A 23,549-nucleotide genomic window follows, 5' to 3' on the forward strand; every position below is an offset into this window, starting at 1 on the left:
GGCACTTTGTTCTCTGGGAAGCAGATTTGATTTGGTTGCCCTGAGGCCTGAGGCAGTGGCTTCTCCCCCACTCCCCTCCAATCTCCCTACTCTCCCCCCGGCTTCCCCAGGCAGACAGGCAGACACAGACACACAAGCCCCAACAACTTTTTTTTTTTTTTTTTTTTTTTAATTAAAAAGAAAAAAAGAACAAGGAAAGAAGGAGCAAAAAGGCCGGGTGTGCAAGCCTGGGCCTCAGCGGCGAGAGGAACACTGCCCAATCTCGGCCCAGCGGGTATGGTCCTGGGAGGTCCAGGGTTCAAGGCCAAACCCTCCCTCAACCCCCAGGCTGCATACCTCTGGGGTGCCTGAGAACGACCCCCTCGCTCACCCACCACACTGTCTGGGTGTGTAGACAAGGAGATTCAAACTCGCCCCCCTTGGAGGGAATGCATTCACAGGCAATTTCTCTCCCCAACCCCCATATCTAAAAAAAAAGGGTTGGGGGATGTTTTCCTGTCCTTTTTATCACAAATTGGGGTGAGAAAGGATGGGCCACAGAGGGAGGAATAGACTTAAACTGCTGCCTAGTTACACTCTCAGTTTCCCTTCTTAGAAATCCAACCAGAAGTCGATAGCTCCCTCCAGAAAAAAAAAAAAAAAGTCTGTCGCTTTCTCTCCTCTCCTGCCTGCCAGCTTTTCTGCCTAAGCCTGGCTCTCTCCTCTGGGTCGGTTTGTCTTTGAGCCAGTCCCTCTCACCAACGTCTCTTTCACTCGTTTAAAAAAAAACCTGAGGAGATGAACACGAGAAGAGGGAACCCTCACCATCCAATCTCTTACACACACACACACACACACACACACACACACACTCCAGCGACCTCCAGATGTTCCCGACCGTGCGGCCATCTGCTGAGATTGCTCAGGCGCTCCAGGGAAGGGGGCAGGGACCCGGGATGCAGGAAGCTGGGAGCCAGGCCGACTGGAATGGGCGGGAGCTGCGTGCGCACTTTTGAGACGCTCCCTAGAGTGGAACCCGGGCTCCGCGCGGGCTCCGCCGGCGGGCGGGGGGCGGAGCGGGGAGCGCGCCGGGAAAGGCCGGCACTTTGGCGACACTCCCTAAGTCGCCGGGCGGCCGGCCCGAGCCGCCCCTGGGCGCCGGGCGGGCGGGGGAGCGCCCAGCGGCGGGCGAGGGCCGGGGGGCGGGCCGCCTCGCGCCGAGAAAAGCGCCGGCCGGAGGGCCCGCTCCCTGGCCGCCCGAGTGAGCGTGCCGAGGCGGCTGCGGTACAGGCTTCCAGGTGGGTCCGTGCAGGAGGCGGAGAACCCGAGCCCCAGACCCCAAGCTCGGGGCTCCATCGGGCCGGCGAGCGGCGCTGAGCGCAGGGGCGGGGCCGGGGCCCCTCAACTTTTCCTGGACCCGGGGCGTCGGCAGCGGCCGCCGGGCGCCGGGGGGCCGGCCGGAGTGGGGACCCCAGACCCAGAAGGGGGCTTCCGGGAGACAAAGGCTCTGACCTGGGGCTGTGGGCGTGGGCCGGCGCCTCCGGGGTCTTTGTGCGGACACGTGCATGTCGCGTTTGTGGGTCTTTGTGAATTGGGGTCTGGAGACGTGCGTCTGCCTGTGCCTTTGTGTGTCCGTGATCTGGGGAGGCTGTTTCGCGCCTGTATCCCTGTTTCGTGGGCCCGGTTTGGTTGTCGGTGTTGGTGGGAGCATCGCCGTGTCCGCGTACGTGGTCTGCGCCTGTCGACGTGTCTGGATTGGGTGTCCGTGGAGTGTGTGTGCGCAGAGAGCCAGACACCGCCCCAAGTCCTCGCTCCCCTGCTGTCCACCCGGGGCCCCGACTTGGCTTCAAACTTTTCTCCCGGTTCCTCAGCAACGGCCCCCCATCCTCCTCCCCCTGCAGCCCGGGCGAGGGGCGCTGGCAGCCCTCCCCTCATTCAACTCCAGGGGCCCTGAGAGCCACGACGGGGTGGGATAGGATTGGTGGGTGAGGGCATCAGCAGCGCCTGGGGACTGACCCGAGAAGGGTGAGCAGAGCCTGCCGGACACCGCAGCTGGGAGGAGAGAGGTAAGCAGCCGGTCCTGGCCCCGACCCGACCCGGGGCTGAAGAGAGAGGAGAGGAGCGGGCAGCTGGCGTTGGCCGCCCCCGCTTCTTGGAGAAAGTGTATGTGATCGAGAGAGACGTGTCTGCTTGGCGGAGAGGCCAGCTCGGGCCCCCACCTCCGCTTTGAGATCCGTTCTTGGTTTGCCTCCCGCCCCTGGGGTGGAGGGTCTGGTCTTCGATCCAGAGGGTGAAAAGGCCATGGCTGCCCGGGGCACCAGCTCCCCAGGGCACCGTCTCCCCGGGATCTCCAGCTGGGCTGTGGGGCGCTGGAGGCTTGCACACCCTAGTTTAAAATGGGACGTCCGCTGCTCCTCAGTTAGGGCCCTGGGCTAGCTGCTCGCCTTTCTGAGCCGCAGTGACCCAGTGATGGATGGGAGTGCGAACTCCTCGGGGCTGTGTGGGGATAAGCACCACCGCCAGAGACGGCCTGAGAGCAGAACCCGCCCACACTTGGCCTGGGCAAGGAGGTGACTCAGGAACTTCTGATCCTTCCTCCCTGCCTGCTCTACCCTGCAGATAAGTCCAGACTTGCCCAGCTCAGGTCTGACCCGAGAGGGAGGGCCCAGGCGGTGGCAGCCTGCTGGGCTTTTGATCCTGGGTGGCAAAGATAACCCTAACACCTTCCCTCCCCGCCCCGCCCCTGCCCTAGTCTTTAACCTAAAACTGTGCCTGTCCCTGGAGACGGAAGACATGGGCACAGGCCACTGCTTCGGAAGGAGGCGGCCGTGGGCGCTTTCCCTCCCGGGCCTCAGTTTCCCTCCTGAGAAGGGAGGTGTGGACAGCCTCTCTCCTCCCTTCCTGTCTGGCTGACTGCTTGAGATCCTGGAGCCTGGAAACACTGAGATATTTAACAGCTCCAGTCGTACTTGACCAGTTCCCAGGCACTTAGTTTGCTCTTTGGAAGGGGGAGAGGGGCGATGGCTGGGAAGTTAGGTAGAGATGAAGCAGGGTGGGCCTGGAGCCCCTGCGGCCCATGAAGGAGCTGGGCTCTGGGCAGTGGAGAGCTGTTGGAGGGTTTTTTAAACAGGCCGAACAGGGTGGAGTTGGTAATTCTAGGAAACCTTCTTCTGGCTTGTGGGTGGTGCTGGAGCCTGGGAGACCAAGCTGGGGGCTGAGTGCCGCAGCCTCTTAGAGGCAGAAGGAGATTTTCACTGAGTTCTTTGCTTCCTTTGCCTCCCTCCCCGACCTTGCAGGCCAGCCTGCCCCTCATCCAGTAAAAGGGCAGCCTCCCCTTGGGCCGCCCCCCATCAAGGTACAGCACACTTCGTGGTGTGTAGCCATCTCCAGATCTGACGTCCAGCTCCTCGCCTGCCTGAGGCCTGGTCACGTCAAGGGGATAAGCCAGATGAGTGAAGTGTCTTGAACAGAAAGCTTCCCTCCGCTTGGAGAGGGTCCCCGTTGGCCCGGGCTTCAGGATACTTAGGGCTTTGCCCGGTGGTGAAATCAGGTTTCGGACCAGAGTAGATGCTGGCTCGACCTTGCAGTGTCAGGGCATCCTGCACGTGTCTGCACAGTGTCATACCGACTACAAGCTCGCCTCACTTTCTTAGCACAGGTAATTCATTTTCCTGTTTAAATGCACAGCAGATTGGTGAGACAGGGATTGCTGCCCTCATGGGAGGAATAAGGAGACTGAGAATGAGGGAGGTAGAGGAGAGAGGGCCCACCCGGGCCCCCTGGCAGGAGGCTCTGGGGGCCGCAGGTGCCGTGCCTGACTACATAACCCACTTCCTCTGCCCCGCACTGCCTGCCAGGCGGCCACACGTGCCCCAGACCAAAGGGAACTTGGAAAGCTTCAGAAAGGAGAAGATAGCACCGACAGCCCTGTCCATTGCCCTGTAGATTGTTCTCCTCAGGGAAGGTTGCTGGCCCCCCAGGCCCCCCCTGCACCTGGGGTGATGGCAGGGAGGAGGCCAGGCACTGGGTGTCAGAACTCTGGATCCTGAGTCCAGCCCCTGTCCTCAGTGGCTGTGTGACTCTGGACAGATCGCTGAACCTCTCTGGGTCTCTTTCTGCAGCTGTTAAATAGATATTCATCTCACCTGCTGCTCGTACCGGGTGACTGAACAGATGAGAGTTGAGGAGGCATTGCAGAGGTGTCTTGGGTGAGGTGGTAGTATTCTAAATTCTGCCATGTCTGCACACAGTACCTGCTCTGTGCCAGGCTCAGCGCTCAGCTCCAAGGACGTGAAAGTGAGTCTAAGCCCATCCCTGCCCACAGGAAGACAGAGCAGTTGTATGTGATCCACGCATGCTCATTTGTACTTGGAGGCACAGCGACGTCAGGAGCATTGGGTTTGGAGCTCAGCCTTCGAAGTTTGAGACCCGGTTCCTCTCCTGCTCGGCTGAGTAATGTCGTCTCCTTGTCTGCAAAACAGGGACAGTAATCCGCAAGGTCAGGGGTCGTGGTGTGGCAGAAGCCAGATGCCGCTGGAGAAGCGCATGGCGAGCTGGTGTTTGCACAGATGTGCGGCTTCAGGGCTTCTGTTGGGAGAGCCGGCCCTCAAGGCTCTGGGAGTTTGGCCCTGCCTTCTTTCGGCCTTGCATCTCTGTCTCCAGAACCAACTAAGCGGTTGGGGGCCAGGCCGCTCGTGGAATTTCCACCTGGGGATTTCACTGGCATCTGCTTGAGTGAGCTCTCCATGAGCCTAAGCAGGGTGGGAGGCAGCTCAGCTTCCCGCAGCCGCTGAGACAAAGCCCATCTCAGGTGCATGTCAGCCCCCTGCCTGCCTCATCCCTGTCCCTGTGCCAGGGGCTCCCTCTTGAAGTTGTGGCGAGGAGCTGAGGAAGCTGGGGGCCAGAGATGCTGGGGTGCGGCGCCCCGGGCGGGCTGCTGGGGCCAGGAGGACCCAAGCGGAGCCCCTCACCCTGGAGAGATCTCAGTAGGGGAGGGGGTTGGAGGCCCTGCCTGCAGACACCAGCCCAGGGACTAGAGATGTTAGCACAGGCAGTCACAGACCCGCCAGGCGCCTGGCACCCCTTTGGGAAGTCGGGTGGTGAGGCACAGAGCGGAGAATGACACGGTCACGGCCTGCAGGAAGCTTCATAAATCGTCACCCTCCCTGCCGACTGTGCCTTCAGCATCAGCGTGTGGCAGTTGTGGAGCCAAATGTTTCACGCGCCGTCCCTTCGTGTGTCCCCAGCCCTGTGTTGTCATCCCTCTGGAGGCCACGGAGACGGGCCCGAGGCTCGGAGGTGCGGACTAGACTCGCAGCCGGGCCCCAGTCCCGCAGCTGACTCTTGGGGCCGGGATCTTCATTCATCCCTGGTGTTTGCTGCCCGCCAGGCCTGGCTCTGGCCCCGGCCCCAGGCGGGGGAAGGGGGTGAACAGGTGAAGAAGGCGGGATCGCAGCCCCAGAATGTACTGGGTGGGCGGACCGTGCGGTGGGGGAGGCCCTGGAAGTGAGGAAGGCAGGGGCGCGGGGCCCAGGTGCCCGGGAACCTGAGGGCACAGAGCGGGTTTTGTGCCGCTGGAGGGGGGTGTGGGGGTCCTGGCAGTAGTGAAGCACATCGGAACCCAGGCCTGGGTCCTACTCTGGCGACTCCTTCCATCACCGCCTGTCCCTGGGCCTCAGCTGCCCGTGGTCTCCGAGGGGCCTCGCAGCTCCCCGGCCCTGGAATTTTCTGAGCTCGGAGAAGTGTGAGCAGAGGCTGAGAGGTGTTTGGAGGCCACTGTGCATCGATTCAAATCAAGATGAGGAATTTAGCAGAGAAGGGGGGGAAGGCAGGGAGAACTCAACTTCTGCAGGTAAAGGAGAGGCCAGGAGCTTTCTGACAAGGGGGGAGATGCAGCCAAAGCTGTTGTGGAGGCTCCTCTCGCAGAGTGTGGGGTGTTGCAGTGGGGACCTCTTCAGACCACACCACTGACTTTTTTGGCCTCCCAGGCCAGCAGCAAACTTCCTAGAGTCACAGGGGGGCCCGCAAGGAATAATGGCCCCTGCCCAGAGAATCTTATGCTGTGTCCCCTAAACGAGGGTAGGTGGGTACAGTTAATAAGGCCTTGTCCTGCTGCCCTGTGTTCTTTTTTTTTTTTTTTGCTTTTTGGGGCTGCACTCTTGGTGTATGAAAGTTCCCAGGCTAGGGGTCGAATTGGAGCTGCAGCTTCTAGCCACAGCCACAGTCACAGCAAGGCCAGATCCGAGCCTTGTTGCAACCTCGACCACAGCTCACCGCAACACCAGATCCTTAACCCACTGAGCCAGGCCAGATTCATTTCCGCTGAGCTACGGCGGGACCTGCCTGCCCTTGTGTTCTGTAACCTGGCCGATCAGTGGCTATCTTTTGTCTGCAGGTTGGAAAGTGAGCAGTGTGTCTTGGGCCGGAGGTCCTCCCTTGGCCGTCCATGGTGCCTGTCTGCCTCCCCTTTCTCCCGAAGGTACCTCACGGGGTCCCAGAAGGAGAGAGGCAGAGTCGATACTACACAGATAAGAAAACTGAGGCTCCAAGGAAAAAACTGTGAAGGTCACACAGGAGCAGAGCTGGGGCTAGAGTCCTGATCTCCTGGGACCCAGGCAGGGGCTAGTGATCTTGTTATGAGTTGGTCTCCTGTCCCCATTGCTGGTCTGTAAGCCCCATGAGGACAGGGGCCCTGGGATCCCCCACTCTGACAATGACATGCATCTCCCAAGGCCTGGCACACTGCCTTGCATTTGATAGCAATTTAGTGCTGTGGTTGATTAGTTATGTCTGCAGTGGATACGGGTATAGGTAGAATGAAAAGGCACCGTTTTTCCATTATGTGGCTGCCACTCCTTGGGGGCCTCCTTTGTCTATAGGAATATTCATCTTCTCTATAGGAGTCTGATCTCCACAGCCACCCTCTCTGAGGCCGATGGGACCATCGGATTCATAGCTGAAGGAACTGGCCCCGAGAGGTAGAGTGACCTGGGCATTGGTGTCCCGGGCCTTCTGGCTCTCTGTGAAGGCCTCGCCTCTCCAGGGGCTGAGGCTGGTGGTTTTTGTCAAGAGGAACTCCTGTGACTCAGCCCTTTCCAGCCCCAGCAGCCCTGTTGAGAAACAGTGTGGCTTCCCAGGGCAGAGCTGCTTTCCAGGAGGGCGCTGGTAGGAGCCTTGTCACGTTTGGTACACGTGTGCTGGAGGAAGAGAGATGAGGCCAGGCCCTCCCGCTCGCCCCACCCCACCCCACCCCTCCGTGTCTGTGGAGGAAAGCAGGGGAGCCCCACTGCACCCCTCCCTGAGCCAGGATCCTGCCTGGGCTTACGTTTACCACTTTGTGTTTTTTTTGGGTTTTTTTTTGTCTTTTTAGGGCCATACCCGCTGCATATAGAGGTTCCCAGGCTAGGGGTAACCTGCTGGCCTATACCACGGCCACAGCAATACCAGATCCAAGCCACATCTTTGACCTACGCCACAGCTCACGGCAACACCGGGTCCTTAACCCACCGAGCAAGGTCAGGGATCGAGCCTGCAACCTCACGGATGCTAGGCAGGTTCGTTTCTGCTGCTCCGTGACAGGCAGTCCGACTTTCACCCCTTTGTTTCATCTTCACCACAGGCCCGTGAGCCGGCTGTGCTGTCTTTTTTCCAGCTGAGGGGACTGAGGCTCAGGGACTAGCCAGCCAAGGTCAGAGAACGTGCTGATGGCCATGAAGCAGTGCTGTTAGGAGCCTTTGTTACTCAGTGTGCTTCTTTTGGAGTGGTTTTGTGTGTGTGTTTGTTTCTCCTTTGGCCTCCCTGTGGCATATGTAAGTTCCTGGGCCAGGGATCAGATCCGGCAACACCGGATCCTTAACCCACTGTGCCAGGTCAGGCTTGAACCTGCGTCCTGGCACTGCAGAGGTGCCGCTGATCCCGTGTGCCACAGTGGGAACTCTCAGTGTTTTTTATATAAATACTGTAGGAAAGGAACTTAGGAAGGAAAAGGAGATTAAGGTGTTTAAATCATGGAGTTCCCGTCGTGGCGCAGTGGTTCACGAATCCGACTAGTAACCATGAGGTTGCGGGTTTGATCCCTGGCCTTGCTCAGTGGATTAAGGATCTGGTGTTGCCGTGAGCTGTGGTGTAGGTTGCAGATGTGGCTCGGATCCTGCGTTGCTGTGGCTCTGGCGTAGGCCAGCGGCCACAGCTCCAATTCGACCCCTAGCCTGGAACCTCCATATGCCGCGGGAGCGGCCCTAGAAATGGCAAAAAGACCAAAAAAAAAAAGATGTTTAAATCACGCGAAGTTCTGGCACTATTGGGATGACATATTTTCTTCTAGACGTTCTAAAATTAGGATTTAGGTTGTGTGTTTAATGCGTAGTTGGAGTTTTCCTAAGCAGTACATTTATCCTGATGATCCCACATGCTATGGCATCAGCCATGGGGTTGCAGACTCCTCCGGGCATTTTTTTGGTTTCATTTTTGGCCACCCCATGGCCTATGGAGCTCCCGCAGTCTCGACCTAAGCCACAGCTGCGGTGACCCTGGATCCTTAAACCGGCTATGCTGGGCCAGGGATGGAACCCAAAGTTCCCAGGAGGCCACCAATCCCGTTGCACCACAGCGGGAGCTCCCTTCTGAGCATTTTTATTGGCTCCATAGGATCGCTGGGAGGCTCCACGGGCATCTGGAGTAGCGGGGCTGGGAAGCCCAGGGCCTGGAGTCAGGAGGTCAAAGCCAGAGCATCGGCTGCCACTGCCTGCACGGGGATCCACAGACACGTCCCTGCGCACTCTTTGGGCCACAGGTTCCTTACCGCTAAAGTGAGGGATTGCAGGCCCTGCGCTGTGCCCCTGGCAGCGTCTTTTGGCGACTCTCCAGGGCTGTGCCCCCGACAGGAGTTTTCTTTTTCTTCCCTCCATTTCTTCCTGGGAAAGTGCTGCCCTTCCCTTGGCTCCTGGGCCTTCCCCTCAGAGGCTTGGAGCAGCAGCGCCAGGCAGACCCCGGCATCTCTGAGACACTCACACGAAGGCGCCCCTCCATATGTCACCCCAAAGGGAATGTCGCCTCTGAGCAGATCAGTGGCGCCGAGCCTCACAGGCCACCAGCCCACACTTGCACCGTACCCCCTTCGGGGTCCAAAGTGGTGAGGCCGCTCAGATTTCTCCTCTTCTCCCCACAGCCTGGAGGGGTCCGGAGGGGCCCCCGTTCCCCTGTGACCTCGGAAGGGCCCAGAGCCATTGCCTGTCCCGCAGTCAGTGCAGCCGGAGCGCGGCGCTAGGTCTCCGGACGCTTGGCTCTTCTTAGCAGCGCGCAGACGTACAGGTTCCGCTTCAACCAAACCAGTGACAAGTTACAAAGGCCTGGCCTCTGGGCTCTGCCACCTTCCTTTGTCCACGCTCACTTGCCTCCGCTCTAGCGTGGACATGAGGCTGCTGACCTCCGGGAGTGACCGGGGATGACATGAGGGAACATGTGTCGGGCACGTCATGACAACTGGCTCTGTCGCTGTCAGCCCTTTCTCCTCAATGTCCAGGCCTAGCACTGAGCAGGGGCCCAGGGAGAGGTGTCCGCTGGGCTGGGCGGGGACCTTGTCTGGGGAGCACAGCTGCCCAGGACGGTCTCCGCGTGCGTTCCTGCCCCCCCTTTGTCAGCTGTCACCGCCATCGCCACAGCGGCCCGGTGATGACCACCTAGCATGTGTGCACCGCGCTGCAGTAAGCTTTGCATCTCGGCAAGGAATTACTGCCTTGTGATACAAAGGACAAAGCGGGAGTTCCCATCATGGCACGGTGGTTAACGAATCCGACTAGGAACCATGAGGTTGCGGGTTCAATCCCTGGCCTTGCTCAGTGGGGTAAGGATCCAGCTTTGCCGTGAGCTGTGGTGTAGATCGCAGATGCCGCTCGGATTCTGCGTTGCTGTGGCTGTGGTGGAGGCTGGCGGCAACAGCTCCGGTTAGACCCCTAGCTTGGGAACCTCCATATGCCGCGGGAAGCAGCCCTAGAAAAAGGAAAAAAGACCAAAAAAACAAAAACAAAAACAAAAAAAAACAAAGGACAAAAGTGGAGGCCAGGAGAGGCCCCCTCTCTAGAGGGAGGAGGAGCTCGGGCCGAGTTACATAAGCAGGGGTGCCTGAGGGGCCATTTGACACTTAAGAGGCATATTGTATAATCACCTTTGGGAACCAGAGGGTAATCTCGGGGCCTCTTGGTGTGCGGTTTGGTGTTTGTTTAAAGCCCAGGGAGGGTGGGTGCGAGTAGATGGGCTTAGCAGGGAAGGCGAGGCCCTGCCTGGTCATAAGCCCAGCGGTGAGGCGCTCACCCCGGGAACAAAGCAGGTGTGAAGCAACTTAATATTTTCCCTTTGGTTCCAGACATTGGAACACTCTGTCCTGCCTCAGTTGGGCCCATGCCCAGGATGCACCTGGGCTGGCTTTAATCCTCAGCTTGGACTCTACAAAAGCAAGGGGCGGGAGAGGAGAGGCCCCCATAGGGGGGCGGGGGCAGGAGAGCCCCCCCTTCTCCCTGCCTCTGCACAGAGCTGGAGTGAGATCAAGTGGCCGCCCCTTTAAAGTTTCATGGAGGGCAGGTAACGCTAGATCCTGCTCCTGGCTCCCCACACGGGGGCAGGTCCCCTCCCTGAAGGCCCCAGGGGAGGCTTGGGGGGGATAAGCAGGGCAGGAGGGCAGGGGTTCGGAGCAGGGCCCCGCCAGCTGAAGAAGCTGCTGGAGTGAGGCTTGGTGCCTGCAGCTCCCAGGCTTGGCGGCCGCTGTGCGTTGTGCGGTAAGAGCAGGTAGCTGCCGTCTGAGCAGTTAGAGGCTTTCCCCGTGCAACCTTCTCTCTCAACCTCCTGCAAGCACCACGTCCCAGGAGCTACAGGTGTGCGTGGGTATGAGGACTAAATGTGACACCGGACGTGGAGTGCCTGGCATCCATGGCAGCTGCCATTGTAATTGCCCAGGGAGGGGAACTGAAGCCAGGGAAGGGACAGTGGCTTGCGTCATAGCATGTGTCGGTGGGAAGAGCCCCTCTGACCCCGTCTGTCCTGCCAGTCCTGCGGGAGGCAGCAGATAAAACTAGAGGAATTAGAACTGAGCGGGCCTGGGTTCTGATCCTGCCCTGCTTTTTTCCCTGTTCCTCTCTGAGCCTCTATTTCTTTATCTGTATAATGGGGGGAACCAGCCAGCTGCCTGCCTGGTTTAGGAAGGGCCCGAGAGGTGTCCTGTCGCTAACAGCCGGGGCGCGGGGCAGGGCAAATGGGAAGGCGCTTGGCCCAGGTGTCCTGAGTCCCTCCAGATGTCTAGACACAGGGTCCCCAGGTGGAATAAAGGATCCTGCCTCTGGAGGCCAGGCCAGATGAGGGGCCCCGGGCGGTGTACGCCCCTGTTACTTACAGAAGGACTGAGGTGGGGACCGTCATTGCAGGCCCCCCTTGCAGGGGGAAAGGCCTCGGTCTGGGAACCTGGAGTGCAGGTGTCAGGCATGGCTCAGACGCTGCCAGACCACAACAGGGAGCCACGCTTCCTCTGTACGCCATCAGGCTCCACGCCCACTTAGATGTAGCCGTGCAGGACTCTCCGGACCTCTGGGTCTCTAAGCCTCGGTTCCCTCTCTGTGAAATGGTGATGGAAAGCCTTGCCTTGCAGTTGGGGGATTGGCAGGGTTTTGTGAGACCTGCAGGGGGGCAGGCAGCATAGCATCCCGCACGTAGCACGTGTTCAACAGAGGCGAATGGAACCCCGAAGCTGTGACCCCTCCATGTTGGGGCCTAGGGCCCAGGGAGAGCCAGACCCATCTAGTGCCTTCCAGCTGGCTGCCTTAACCAGGACAGGATGGTGAATGGGCCCGGGAGGCTCCAGGCCTCCACACTCACTTCAGAACAGGCCTGCTTTCACCTGCTGATCTTATTTAAGAAAGGGTTCTCCTGGGAGTTCCTGTTGGGGCGCAGCAGAAACGAATCTGAATAGTATCCATGAGGATGTGGGTTCGATCCCTGGCCTGGCTCAGCAGGTTAAGGATCTGGTGTTGCCGTGAGCAGTGGTGAAGGTCATAGGCGTAGCTCCAATCTGGTGTGGCTGTGGCTGTGGTGGAGGCTGGAGCTGTAGCTCGGATTTGACCCCTAGCCTGGGAACTTCCAAATACAGTGAGGGCGGCCCTAAAAAGCAAGAGAAAGAAAGGGTTCCCCTGCTTCCGGTTTAAAATCTAGCCATCTGGCCTAACCCCCTTTACCATACAGACGGGTAGACCGAGGCCAGAGAGGAGCGGGCCAAGGAGTTATATGAGGCGTATTTAGGGAAAGCATCGTGGGGCCCCGAGGGGCTGGTGGTCGCTTTCAGCTGCGCCACACGGGCTGGTGTCTGACGGCGGGGGTGAGAACCATCTGGAAGGGGTCCCTGCTGCCAGCCCTCACCTGTGGCTCTCTTTCCAGCCCCCACCATGCCGTGGCCTCTGCTGCCACCCCTGCTGCTCTTGCTGGCCGCCAGCAGGGCCCAGGCCACGCGGCCCTGCTTCCCAGGGTGCCAGTGCGAGGTGGAGACCTTCGGCCTCTTTGACAGCTTCAGCCTGACGCGGGTGGATTGCAGCGGCCTGGGCCCCCACATCGTGCCCGTGCCCATCCCTCTGGACACGGCCCACCTGGACCTGTCCTCCAACCGGCTGGAGACGGTGAACGAGTCGGTGCTGGCGGGGCCGGGCTACACCACGCTGGCCGGCCTGGATCTCAGCCACAACCTGCTCACCAGCCTCTCGCCCACCGCCTTCTCCCGCCTCCGCTACCTGGAGTCGCTGGACCTCAGCCACAACGGCCTGGCTGCCCTGCCGGCCCAGAGCTTCACCAGCTCGCCCCTGAGCGACGTGAACTTGAGCCACAACCGGCTCCGAGAGCTCTCGGTGTCCGCCTTCGCCACGCACAGCCAGGGCAGGGCGCTGCACGTGGACCTCTCGCACAACCTCCTCCAGCGCCTGGCGCCCCACCCTGCACGCGCCAGCCTGCCCGCACCCACCATCCAGAGCCTGAACCTGGCCTGGAACCGCCTCCGCGCCGTGCCCGACCTCCGGGACTTGCCCCTGCGCTACCTGAGCCTGGACGGGAACCCGCTGGCGGCCATCGGCCCCGGGGCCTTCGCGGGGCTGGCGGGCCTCACGCACCTGTCGCTGGGCGGCCTGCAGGGGCTCCCCCAGCTGGCGCCCCACGGCTTCCGGGAGCTGCGGGGCCTGCAGGTCCTGGACTTGTCAGGCAACCCCAAGCTCACGTGGGCCGGAGCCGAGGTGTTTTCGGGCCTGGACTCCCTGCAGGAGCTGGACCTGTCGGGCACGGCCCTGGTGCCCTTGCCCGAGAAGCTGCTCCTCCACCTGCCAGCACTGCAGAGCGTCAGCGTGGGTCAGGGCGTGTGGTGCCGGCGCCTGGTGCGGGAGGGCACCTACCCCCGGCAGCCCGGCTCCACCCCCAAGGTGGCCCTGCACTGCATAGACACCGGGGAGCCGGCTCCTGGGGGCCCGGATATCTTGTGACAAACGGTGGGACCTGGGCCATGTCACGGACTGCACCCTGGGCTTCCTCAGGTCCTGGGTAACTTATATTTTAATGTGCCAATGCCCACGGGGACTCTGCAGGCCTACGTGGCAGCATCATTGAAAGTGAGGCTTTGGACCTGGGACCTGCCCGGGAGCTAAGTCTGGTCCCTTTGTCTCTGTTGCTCCCCAGATCAGCCGAGGGTCTTCGATGCCAAACCAGACAGCAGTCCCCTGCTGTCCTTCCCCACTTTTCCCCAAAGTGCCTTCCCTGGGCCCTGGACCAGCCTGACCTGTGACAGGAGGGTGGGAGGCACGTAGTGCTCGGGGGCAAGAGGTCAGGCCCAGCCACTGGGGCCCGGGTTTCTTTTAGGACAGAGCCCTCTCTTTGCTGTGGGCGTAAGGCCCACTTCATCCTTTTTTCTTCCCCTGGAACTCTGGGTGGAACTTCAGTTATGGAAAGGACTGGAAAAAAAAAAATCAAATCCGCCTCCTCATGTGGCAGGTGGGGAAACGGAGGCCTAGAAAAGGACACATGCTCATCTGAGGTCCCGTGGTGGCAGAGGCATGACTGGACCCAGTGCCCCGCCTCCAGCAGGGCCCCTTTGCTCTCTGCTCTAGCTCATGCCCTCCCGCTTCTCTTTCTAGGCGCCCCCCTTGCTTCCAGGATCCGCATCCTGCCGTAGGTGCCCTGTCCCTGCCAGCCCCAGGAGGACAGGCCAGGGCTGCGGAGTGGGACTCGGGGCCCAGTAGCCAGCTCTGTGGCACAGGCTACGTCAAGTCACTTTACCTCGGAGCCTCTGGAAGCTTTAGGTATGCCAGTCCCAGCCCTGCCAGTTTCCCACTGGGGTGGGGTCCCCCAGCACCAAGAACGGAAATGCACCCATTGGCCCCTGAGGTACCGCCTCCAGGCAGTCCCCCAAGGAGCAGACGCAGCCCTGGAGCCCCGCCAGGCCCTGAGCTCCGGGGGGCCTCCTGGATTCACCCCCCCACCCCTGCCCGGCCAGATCCCCAGCAGCCCATCTCATCCTACTGAGAAAACAGCGGAGGAAGCAGGGTAGCCTCCCGCTCCATGTTTTTGCTCCGCCACCAGCGGGCATCTCAGCTTCTCAGCCCTGGGCTCTTTCCTTAGTATGGGTTTTATAAAAGTTGTTGCCTTTTATAATGGACTGTCACTTTCAGCCACCCCACCCCCGTCCAGGCCCCTGCTGGCAGGGAATGGAAACGTGTCATTTGTAAAAGATGAAAAGCATTGCGTTTGTTCACGTTTGTGGTCTTGTGTCCTGGGGGTGTTGGGAATAGGAGTGGCGTTGGCTGGAAGCCAGCCACGTGTGGCCGTGGGGTCATCAGGGGGCTGGTCCCACATAGACACCCACAGGACAATGAGAGCTCTGTCCTCCCCACCGGCCCCACCCAACACCTGGCCCTTGGTTGCATAAACACTATCAAGAGTCCCTCTTGCTGTCCTTTGACCAGCATCCACCCACATTCCCTAGACGGGGCCCTGGGGCCACAAGGATGAATTGGGACAAGCTTCTCTGCAAGGCCCAGAAAGCTCCCAGGCCGAGGGGGGTGAGGGGCCGTGAGGGAGGAGGTTCCTGGGGGGGGGGCTGCACCTGTCACTGCAGCCGGCACTCCCCACCTCCCGTCTCCCTGCTCCCTGCCGCCCAACTCCACACACTTGGCAGGCCCTCCTATGCCTCTACCTTGGCTCGGGCTGTCCCTCTGGGACCTGGCCCCTGCCCCCATCCCTGCCTCGAAGCTCCTTCCCACTTCCCGCCTTGCCTCCTTAGAAGCCTCCCCCGAGGTCCCCTTCCACCTGCCTCCTCTGAGCCCCAACAGTACTGTGTTCCTTCTCGTGGGAACTCTCGTTTGCACCCTTCCAGTGACAGGGAACCTATGTCCAGCTCATCTAAGTGGCTCTGCCGTCGGCAAGTTCTTCCAACCGGCCAAGACCTGCAGGAATATCCATCATCGTCATCACCACCGCTGAGTCCTTCCTGCTGTCGGGCCCTGGGACTTGTTCCTGGGGCGGGATGACAAAGGACACAGGCCCTGGGCTGTAGGAACAGCACAGGGAGTTGGGGGGGGGGGGCAGCGGCCTGTGAGGAGTAGGGAAGGCTTCCTGGAGGAGGCGCACCCACAGAGCTGAGAAGGGCCAGTGGACCTGGACAGGGGCCTGGCACTTTGGAGGGGTCAGGGGTGAGCCGCGGCACAGATCCCAGGGCATTCAGGCCATGGGGAGGCAGGGATGCTCACCCCTCATGTGGCTTAGGCCCCCCAAGGGCTTGGGCTCCCTGAGCCGAAGTCTAACCCCCATCTATATGGGAAGGGGCTGGGCTTGGGGAGCAGGGGACGGGAAGGCCGGGGTGAGACCGAGCTTTCACAGTCCTGCAGACTGGCACTCCATCCTCCCACCTTCCTGGGGACAAGACAGCCTCTGATGCAGGGGCGGGAGAGAGATTCCTGGGACCTTCAGCCCCGCAGGGAGCTTCAAAGCTGCGCTTGAAGACGGCCTCCTGGAGGGCCATGGAACAGAGGGGTCTCAAAGTGAGCGCTGAAGGCAGGGGAGGAGAGCCCCGGGCGGCGAGCAGGCCACCTCCTCTCTGAGCTGCAGCCTCCACATCTGCAAAGCGCGGCGCGGTCGAAGTTGCAGCGGGAGGATGGGCAGACGCCGCCGCACGTGCGGGCTCCTCCTTCCTGGTGGGGGCATCACCCCGCACGCCCCCAGCCCGCGTGTGCAGTAGTAGCGGGAGCAGAAGCCGCCAGGGGCCACGGGCCTCGCCAACCCGGGCGTCTCCGCGGCCCCTCCGGAGGCGCCCAGGCCGCAGCGCCACCTCGTGGTCGCGCATGGCCGCACACCCCGGGTCCCAGGCCTGGCGGAGTAAGACCCAGGGCCTCTCTCTGGAGGCCAAAGAGGACCTGCGCGGTTTGGGGGGCCAGCCGCTCCCAGTCCGCCGTCCTTCTGCCCCTCTCCGCCTTCCTGGAACCCTGGGGCTGAGAGTAGCTCATCGGGATCTTACAGAAAGAGAGGGATTAGGGCAGAGATCCCGTTTTGGCGTTCCCAGAAAAGGGTTAAAAAGCCCGAATCCTTGGGTCACACACCAGTTGTGTGACTTTGGCCAACGCGCTTTACGTCTCTGTGCCTGGAAATGGGGACGAACACAGCTCCCCCCCCCTCCCCCGCACAGGGTTGTGTGAAGAGTAAAGGAAGTAACATTTGAAAAGACAAGTACAGGAGTTCCTGTCGTGGCGCAGGGGAAACGAATCCGACTGGGAACCATGAGGTTGAGGGTTCGATCTCTGGCCCCGTTCAGCGGGTTAAGGATCCGGCGTAGCTGTGGTGTAGCTCACAGAGGCAGCTCGGATCTGATGTGGCTGTGCCGTAGGCTGGCAGCTGTAGCTCCGATTGGATCCCTAGCCTGGGAACATCCGGGTACCCAGAGTGGGACCCTGAAAAGCACACACACAAAAGAATCAAGTACAGTGTCTGGCACAAACTAGACACTCTGAAAATGCTTGCTTCCTCCCTCACTCAACCAGACAATTACGAATTAGGTTGCAGAACCATGGTCTTAGACTCCTATTTTGATAACCGACTCAGAGCTGAAGAATTTCGTAATGATTTAGGACGGGAGCATGGCAGAGCAAGAGTGTAATCGCAGCATCTTCGCTCTGTGCACCTCACACAGAATAGGCTTTCAGCACATGTGTCTGTTGAGCGTTAGAGACGGGGAAACCACTGGGGCGCGGTTTGCCGTTGTGGCACAGGCTGGGTCGCAACCATTCCACTGCCCTTCATTCATAATTCGGCTGCCATTCACTGGGCACATGCCCTTGGCCTTGGAGTACCTGCTAGGTTTTCTCCCCACAGCAACTGCCCTAGGCCTGGCTTCGTCTATCAGAATTTCAAGATGGCAAGAGCTGAGCTTTAAACCAAGCATTAGGCCTCTCCAAGATCCTGCGGCCCATGAAACCAGCCCTGCTATGCTTGAATCGTATCATTGCAGAGAAAGAAAAGGCAAATGTCTGGCGTTGGTCAGGATGGCAGGAGAGCATCTGCATGGATTTGTGTGAAACTCATTCCCTCTGGAGCTCAGGGAGCTGATGAGTTTCTTTCAGACCCAGTAATTTCCCTCCATGGGGGTTATCACAACACTCTGATTTCCACAAATTGTCACGGCCAAGGGCCTTTCAGAGACAGAGAGCAGGTGGTGATGGAGATACCAGCACCAACCAGCTGCCTCCAAACTGAAACCGTACACCTCGGATTGCAGCTCGACCCCGTGCATGGGGGCTCTAACCCAGCCGAGGCTCAGACTGAGACTCAAACCCACCAGCCAGGATTCAAACCTGGCCGAAGCCCAGACTGGGACTTGAACACACCGTGGTTGTTTGTCAATTACAGTCACACACCCGGTCCCTTACGGAAGCTCGGGGCCTGTATATCTCAGCGCCGGAGGGATTCAGCAGGAGGCAAAATGGTAGGTAAGGAGCAGGCGTGCTGAGAGATGGAGCGAGTGTGGGCCATGTCAAAGGGCCAGAGAGGCTGTGGGAGACACACACGCCACCGACAGAGTGTGGGCCAGCTCGGGAGGTGAAAGGTGAGAGGCCATAGTTCAGTATGGGGTGGTGGGGTTTTATGGGCTGGGCAATCTCACAGGCTAATGAGTAGGAGGATCGTTACAGCTATTTCAGGGAAGAGGGGAGGGTTTCAGGATTTGGGCCACCGTCCACTTTCTGGCCTCTTACGGTCAGCCTCAGAACTGTCCCGGCGCCTGTGGACACATCCTTCACGATGCTAATGTGTTACAACGAACGTATGATGAAGCTCAAGGTCCACGGCACCCCTGTCTTGGACTTCGTGGGTTCTAACCAGTTTGTGTCACATCCTCAAGGACTTTTTTGGGGGTCTTTTTTATTTATGCATTGTTTTTAGGGCCTCACCCATAGCATATGGAAGTTCCCAGGCGAGGGGTCATATTGGAGCTGTAGCCACTGGTCTACGCCACAGCCACAGCAGCACCAGATTCGAGCCTCTTCTGCGACCTACACCACAGCTCATGGCAACGCTGGATTCTTAACCCACTGAGCAAGGCCAGGGATCGAACCTGCGTCCTCATGGATACTAGTCAGATGCATTTCCACTGAGCCACGACGGGAACTCCCATATCCTCTCGGACTTTTAAGTGTTGTGCCCTGCCCCCTTCCCTCCTGTTTCAAAACCAGCTCATAGGATGTTTCCTGGACAAGACTGCCAGGCATCTAAGGGGCAGAGGCCTCCCTCCGCTCATTCCTATAATGTCCACCAAGACATTCGAGGTCATCATAGGCTCCCCGGGCTTTGTGCACTGATGCTCAATGTTCTGTGCTGGTGAATTTCATGAGGGAAAAAGTGTCCATCGATACCTCATATTTATTGGTATCTAAGGTCCATCAATGACAAGCCCCACCAACGGCTGACATCCACAAAGGGAAAATGTCCAGTGGTGACAGAGTCCACCACTGCCCAACATATACCAATGCCAGCGTTCCCGGGCAGCTCATGGCCATGATACTTGTGCCCTGCGCGTTAATAGCAAAGGTCAGTTTATAGCTCAACATCTGGCAACAGCAAATAGCCACCTAGTTAAGTCACACGCCCTGTGTTTATTCTCCTCTTTTATTTCTGTAAGTCTCAGTAGTTGAGTTTATAGAGTTTATTGGGTTTGTTGAGCTGGGCGAGAAATTCTTCCTGTGTTTACTATTTAATTCCAAAAGCTGTTTATTGTCTTAGCATATCCATTAGTCAGAATATGCTGAATCAGGAACACAAACATCCATTATGCTTCCTGACATATACACCCATGTATATTAGCATGTATATATCATTGTTAACTAGAGGAATGACACAGGAAGTCGGAGGAAAAGAGAAACCGCTTTGAGACAGAAGTGTCAAGCCTGGGCTCCTTTTCTAATGAGCTGAATCCTGGAGGCAGCAACTTTCCCGAAGTTGAGTGATAATCGGAGACGTCTGCCCTCCTGCTTTGACAAAGAAGGACAAAGAGCACAAAGCTGAACACAGCTGGGTTCTCTCATAAAGTGAAGGCACGGGTACAAGGGCTCCTCGGGGCAGTGTAACCAATGGTTAAGGCACAGACTCCAGAGCGGGGCTGCCAGGCTCAAGGACAGCTCTGCTGCCTAACAGCTGAGTGTCCTGGGGTAAGCCGCTCGACTTCTCTTTGAGCCTCAGTTTCCACATCTGTAAAATGGAGACGGTAGCCTTCTCATAGGGAAGTCAGTCGATGTTCACAGAACACTTAGAATGGTGCCTACCATTATTATGCGATAAGTGCCATATAATAGATAATATGAACTACAACGGACTCTTGCACCGCAGAGGTCAGGGAAGTCTCACTTTGCCGTCAGCTCCCTGCATCCACCCTTCTGTAGCCACCCATGGTTCCGCATCCGTGGATTCAACCAACTCTGGGTCGCGTAGTGTGCATTTAGTGAAAGAAATTGGCATCTAAGTGGACCCATGCAGTTCAAAGCCTTGTCGTTCAAGGGGCAACTGCACTTTTTTTTTTTTTTTTTTTTTCTTTCTTCTGTCAAGCTTATAAGCACGCTGTGACTCAGAACATTCAGGCAGGGATTCTTTGCTGGCCATCGGCTCTCAGCAGGGGCCCTCAGAGAAGCCATGATGCTTAGGAATTTGTCTGAGAGGAGGTTCGACTCTGCACCGGGACAGTTCGGAATGGGCTCCCCCATAGCCTCCTCGCTTAGGAAGCACCCCCCGACCGTCCTTGCCTGGCCTGGCAGTCGTCGATGGAAGGGCCGACCTGCTGGGATTTGAGATGCGGGGGGACCTTGCCACTCCTGTCACGCTCCCCGACAGCTTCACTTTCTGTCTGAAACTCCACCAGTTCTCTTTGGCTTAAGCTGTGCCTGCTGTCTGGCGTCCTTGCTGGATAGGTAGGGGCCCACACGTGTTATGCCCTAAAGAGTGATTTTAGGAGTTCCCGTTGTGGCTCAGTGGTTAACGAATCCGACTAGGTACATGAAGTTTCGGGTTCGATCCCTGGCCTTGCTCAGTGGGTTAAGGATCTGGCATTGCCGTGAGCTGTGGTGTAGGTTGCAGACGCGGCTTGGATCCCGCATTGCGGTGGCTGTGGTGTAGGCCGGTGGCTATGGCTCCAATTTGACCCCTAGCCTGGGAATGTCCACATGCGTGGGAGCAGCCCCAGAAAATGCAAAAAGACAAAAAAAAAAAAAAAAAAAAAAAAAAAAAAGAGTGATTTTAAGGCAACATGTTGGTAGGACAGTTGCTAAGATGTTGATTCTAGGAGTTCCTGTCGTGGCACAGTGGTTAATGAATCCGACTAGGAACCATGAGGTTGCGGGTTCGATCCCTGGCCTCGCTCAGTGGGTTAAGGATCCGGCGTTGCCGTGAGCTGTGGTGTAGGTTGCAGATGTGGCCCAGATCCCGCGTTGCTGTGGCTCTGGCGTAGGCCGGGGCTACAGCTCCAATTAGACCCCTCGCCTGGGAACCTCCATATGCCGTGGGATCGGCCCAAGAAATGGCAAAAAGACAAAAAAATAAATAAATAAAAGTGGATTGGTTCTATTTCCTATTAAAAAAAAAAAAAAGATGTTGATTCTAGAACACTGTGAGACCCGTGAAGAAGGTAGTGGGAGGAGATGGGCTTTTCCACACGCCACCAATGTGATATCCTGTTGTACTGGTGGCTCCCAATGAGCCACGTCTGGAGTCCTCACCCTGTGTAGACCTGTCCTCTCGCATCTGGGCGGGGCCTGTGATTTGCTGTAGTCAGTACAATGCAATAGAAGTGGCTCTGGGTCCGTCCCCGACTGGGTCTGGCAGCTTTCCCTTTTGCAATGCTCGGAGTCTGGAGCTGCCGTGGAGAGTCTGGTGAGACCCTGTGGAGAAGTTCTCAGGCCTTAGAGAGAGAAAGAGAAGCTTAGCCATCCTCCATTCCTGCAGATCCCAGACCCCAGCCAACCCTTTACACCCAGGAGTGATTGCAACAAAAGCAGCAGAAGAACCACCCAGCTGATCCCAGGCCTGATTGCAGAATCCTGCGCAAATAAAACGATTGCTGTGCCAAGGCCTCTACGTGCCTACATGGCAATGGATAACCAACACCACCAAGTCGGAAGTTCCACCCCTGCAACCCTGTTGCCCCTCCTCCACCCTCTCCGCCTTCCCTGGTAAAGGACGTGCTAGCCTAGCCATGGGATGTGAGCGGCTGAAGATGCAAAGGTGCTGAATGACAAAACCAGGCAGCCAGAGCTTCCCCGAGGATCGCCAGTCCGAAGAGACCAGGCAGAGAGGAACAGGTGAAAGGGAACACGTGTGCCTGGTATTTTAAATTTATGAGGTGCCACCCTACTCATAAACTCAGCTCTTGTTATTCTGTATTTTTATTTAGTTAGTTGTTTTATTTTAATTTTTTGTCTATTTAGGGCCATATCTGTAGCATATGGAGGTTCCCAGGCTAGGGGTCAAATAGGAGCTACAGCTGCCGGCCTACACCACAGCCACAGCAACACCAATCTGAGCCGCGTGTCTGCGATCTACACCACAGCTCATGGCAACGCTGGATCCTTAACCCACGGAGCAAGGCCAGGGATCGAGCCTTTGTCCTCATGGATGCTAGTTGAGTTCCTTACCACTGAGCCACAACGGGAACGCCCCTTCTTGTTATATTCTAGCCCCCCAGCAGCCCGTCTCCACTCAGCCTCACACTCTCCTCACAGCCCAGACAGTGACTTGCAGGTCCCCAGACAGTCCCACCTCTCACACTGAGCCTGCCTTGTCTACCCACAGCCCCGGCTAGGAACCCGGACAGAAAGGATCCAGACCCACTGTCCTGCTAGGGGCCTCCTCCTTCCCTTAGGGCCCTTTCTCCCACCCCAGGGACTCACAAGCAGGGCTCTGGGGCTGCGGTGAGGCTGGGCACTGGGTGGGGGCAGGTGAGACCAGTCAGAGGAGGGCAGGCAAGACGGAAGCGTCTGGAACACAGGGGGCCCCAGGGAAGGCGTAGCTTTTTAGCACTTCCCGCAGACTGTGGACAAAGTCATACTTAGCTCAAGCTTTAAAAATACTCTCCCCCAACACAGACACGAACGCTGTAATTCCCACGACCGGCCCCACCCGCCAGTAAAATCTGACATTCGCACAGACGTGTGGAGGATGGGCGTTTGGAGGAAGTGTGCCTCGGGTTCAGGGCAGACCCCTCAGGACTGACTGCGCAGAACTTCCTTTATTTTTTTTTTTTTTCCGGCTTTTTAGGGCCACACCCACGGCCTTTGGAGGTTCCCGGGCTAGGGGTCGAATCCGAGCTACAGCTGCCGGCCTACACCACAGCCACAGCCACACCAGATCCGAGCTGCATCTGTGATCTACACCACGGCTCACGGCAACGCCGGATCCTTAATCCACTGAGTGAGGCCAGGGATCGAACCTGAAACCTCACGGTTCCTAGTCGGATTCGTTTCCGCTGCGCCACCACGGGAACTCCCGAACGTCCTTTTGCTAACATGTTCTAATGGAAGTTGATGCTCCGAGGAGCAGAGGAGGAGACAATGAATGCTCCCCCGTCCTCAAGCCCACCAGCCTCATTACTTCCCACTTATCTTGTCCCAGTGCACTTCTGCCCCTGCCGCCACCTCCTCTGAGAAGCCTCCCTTGACCACCTCCCCCGATCCAACTCCAGGCAATGTGAGCTGTACTGCCTCTGGGCTAAGCCAGCACCTCATCTTCCTTCCAGAGTGCCACTTGTCATTTTGTTTATTTTTCCAGCTTTCACTTTACACAGAGGGCAAGAACTGTGCCCACCTTGCTCCCCAAAAGTTCCCTCGCACCCATGCTGCTGCCTGGCACCTGGTTGGTTATTAGGACACATCCAAAAAATGAAATACCTCCGTTTTATTGAAGGTTAAACGGAGACTCAGAGAGGCTACGGGACTTTCCTAAGGCAGCACAGCTTGCTTATGGCCGAAACCAGCTCGTGCCACCTTCAGTTCTACAACCGGACCCTCTTCCCTGTCCCTTCCCCCTCCCTCAGGTGG

General features: G+C 58.3%; 1 protein-coding gene across 2 annotated transcripts; it reads left to right on the forward strand.

Moving 5' to 3' along the window:
- TSKU (tsukushi, small leucine rich proteoglycan) lies at positions 1,113–14,740 on the forward strand. 2 transcript variants are annotated; one of them, XM_003129672.5, is made up of 2 exons: positions 1,113–1,277; positions 12,394–14,740. In XM_003129672.5, the coding sequence occupies exon 2, from the start codon at positions 12,402–12,404 to the stop codon at positions 13,473–13,475; it is 1,074 nt and encodes a 357-aa protein (XP_003129720.1). In that variant the 5' UTR covers positions 1,113–1,277; positions 12,394–12,401; the 3' UTR covers positions 13,476–14,740. The 2 variants fall into 2 exon arrangements, with proteins under 2 accessions (XP_003129720.1, XP_003129721.1); XM_003129673.5 differs by lacking the exon at positions 1,113–1,277 and adding an exon at positions 1,302–2,045.

The sequence above is a fragment of the Sus scrofa genome, chromosome 9 (genome assembly GCF_000003025.6).
Source record: "Sus scrofa isolate TJ Tabasco breed Duroc chromosome 9, Sscrofa11.1, whole genome shotgun sequence".
In the NCBI taxonomy this organism is placed as follows: Eukaryota; Metazoa; Chordata; class Mammalia; order Artiodactyla; family Suidae; genus Sus; species Sus scrofa.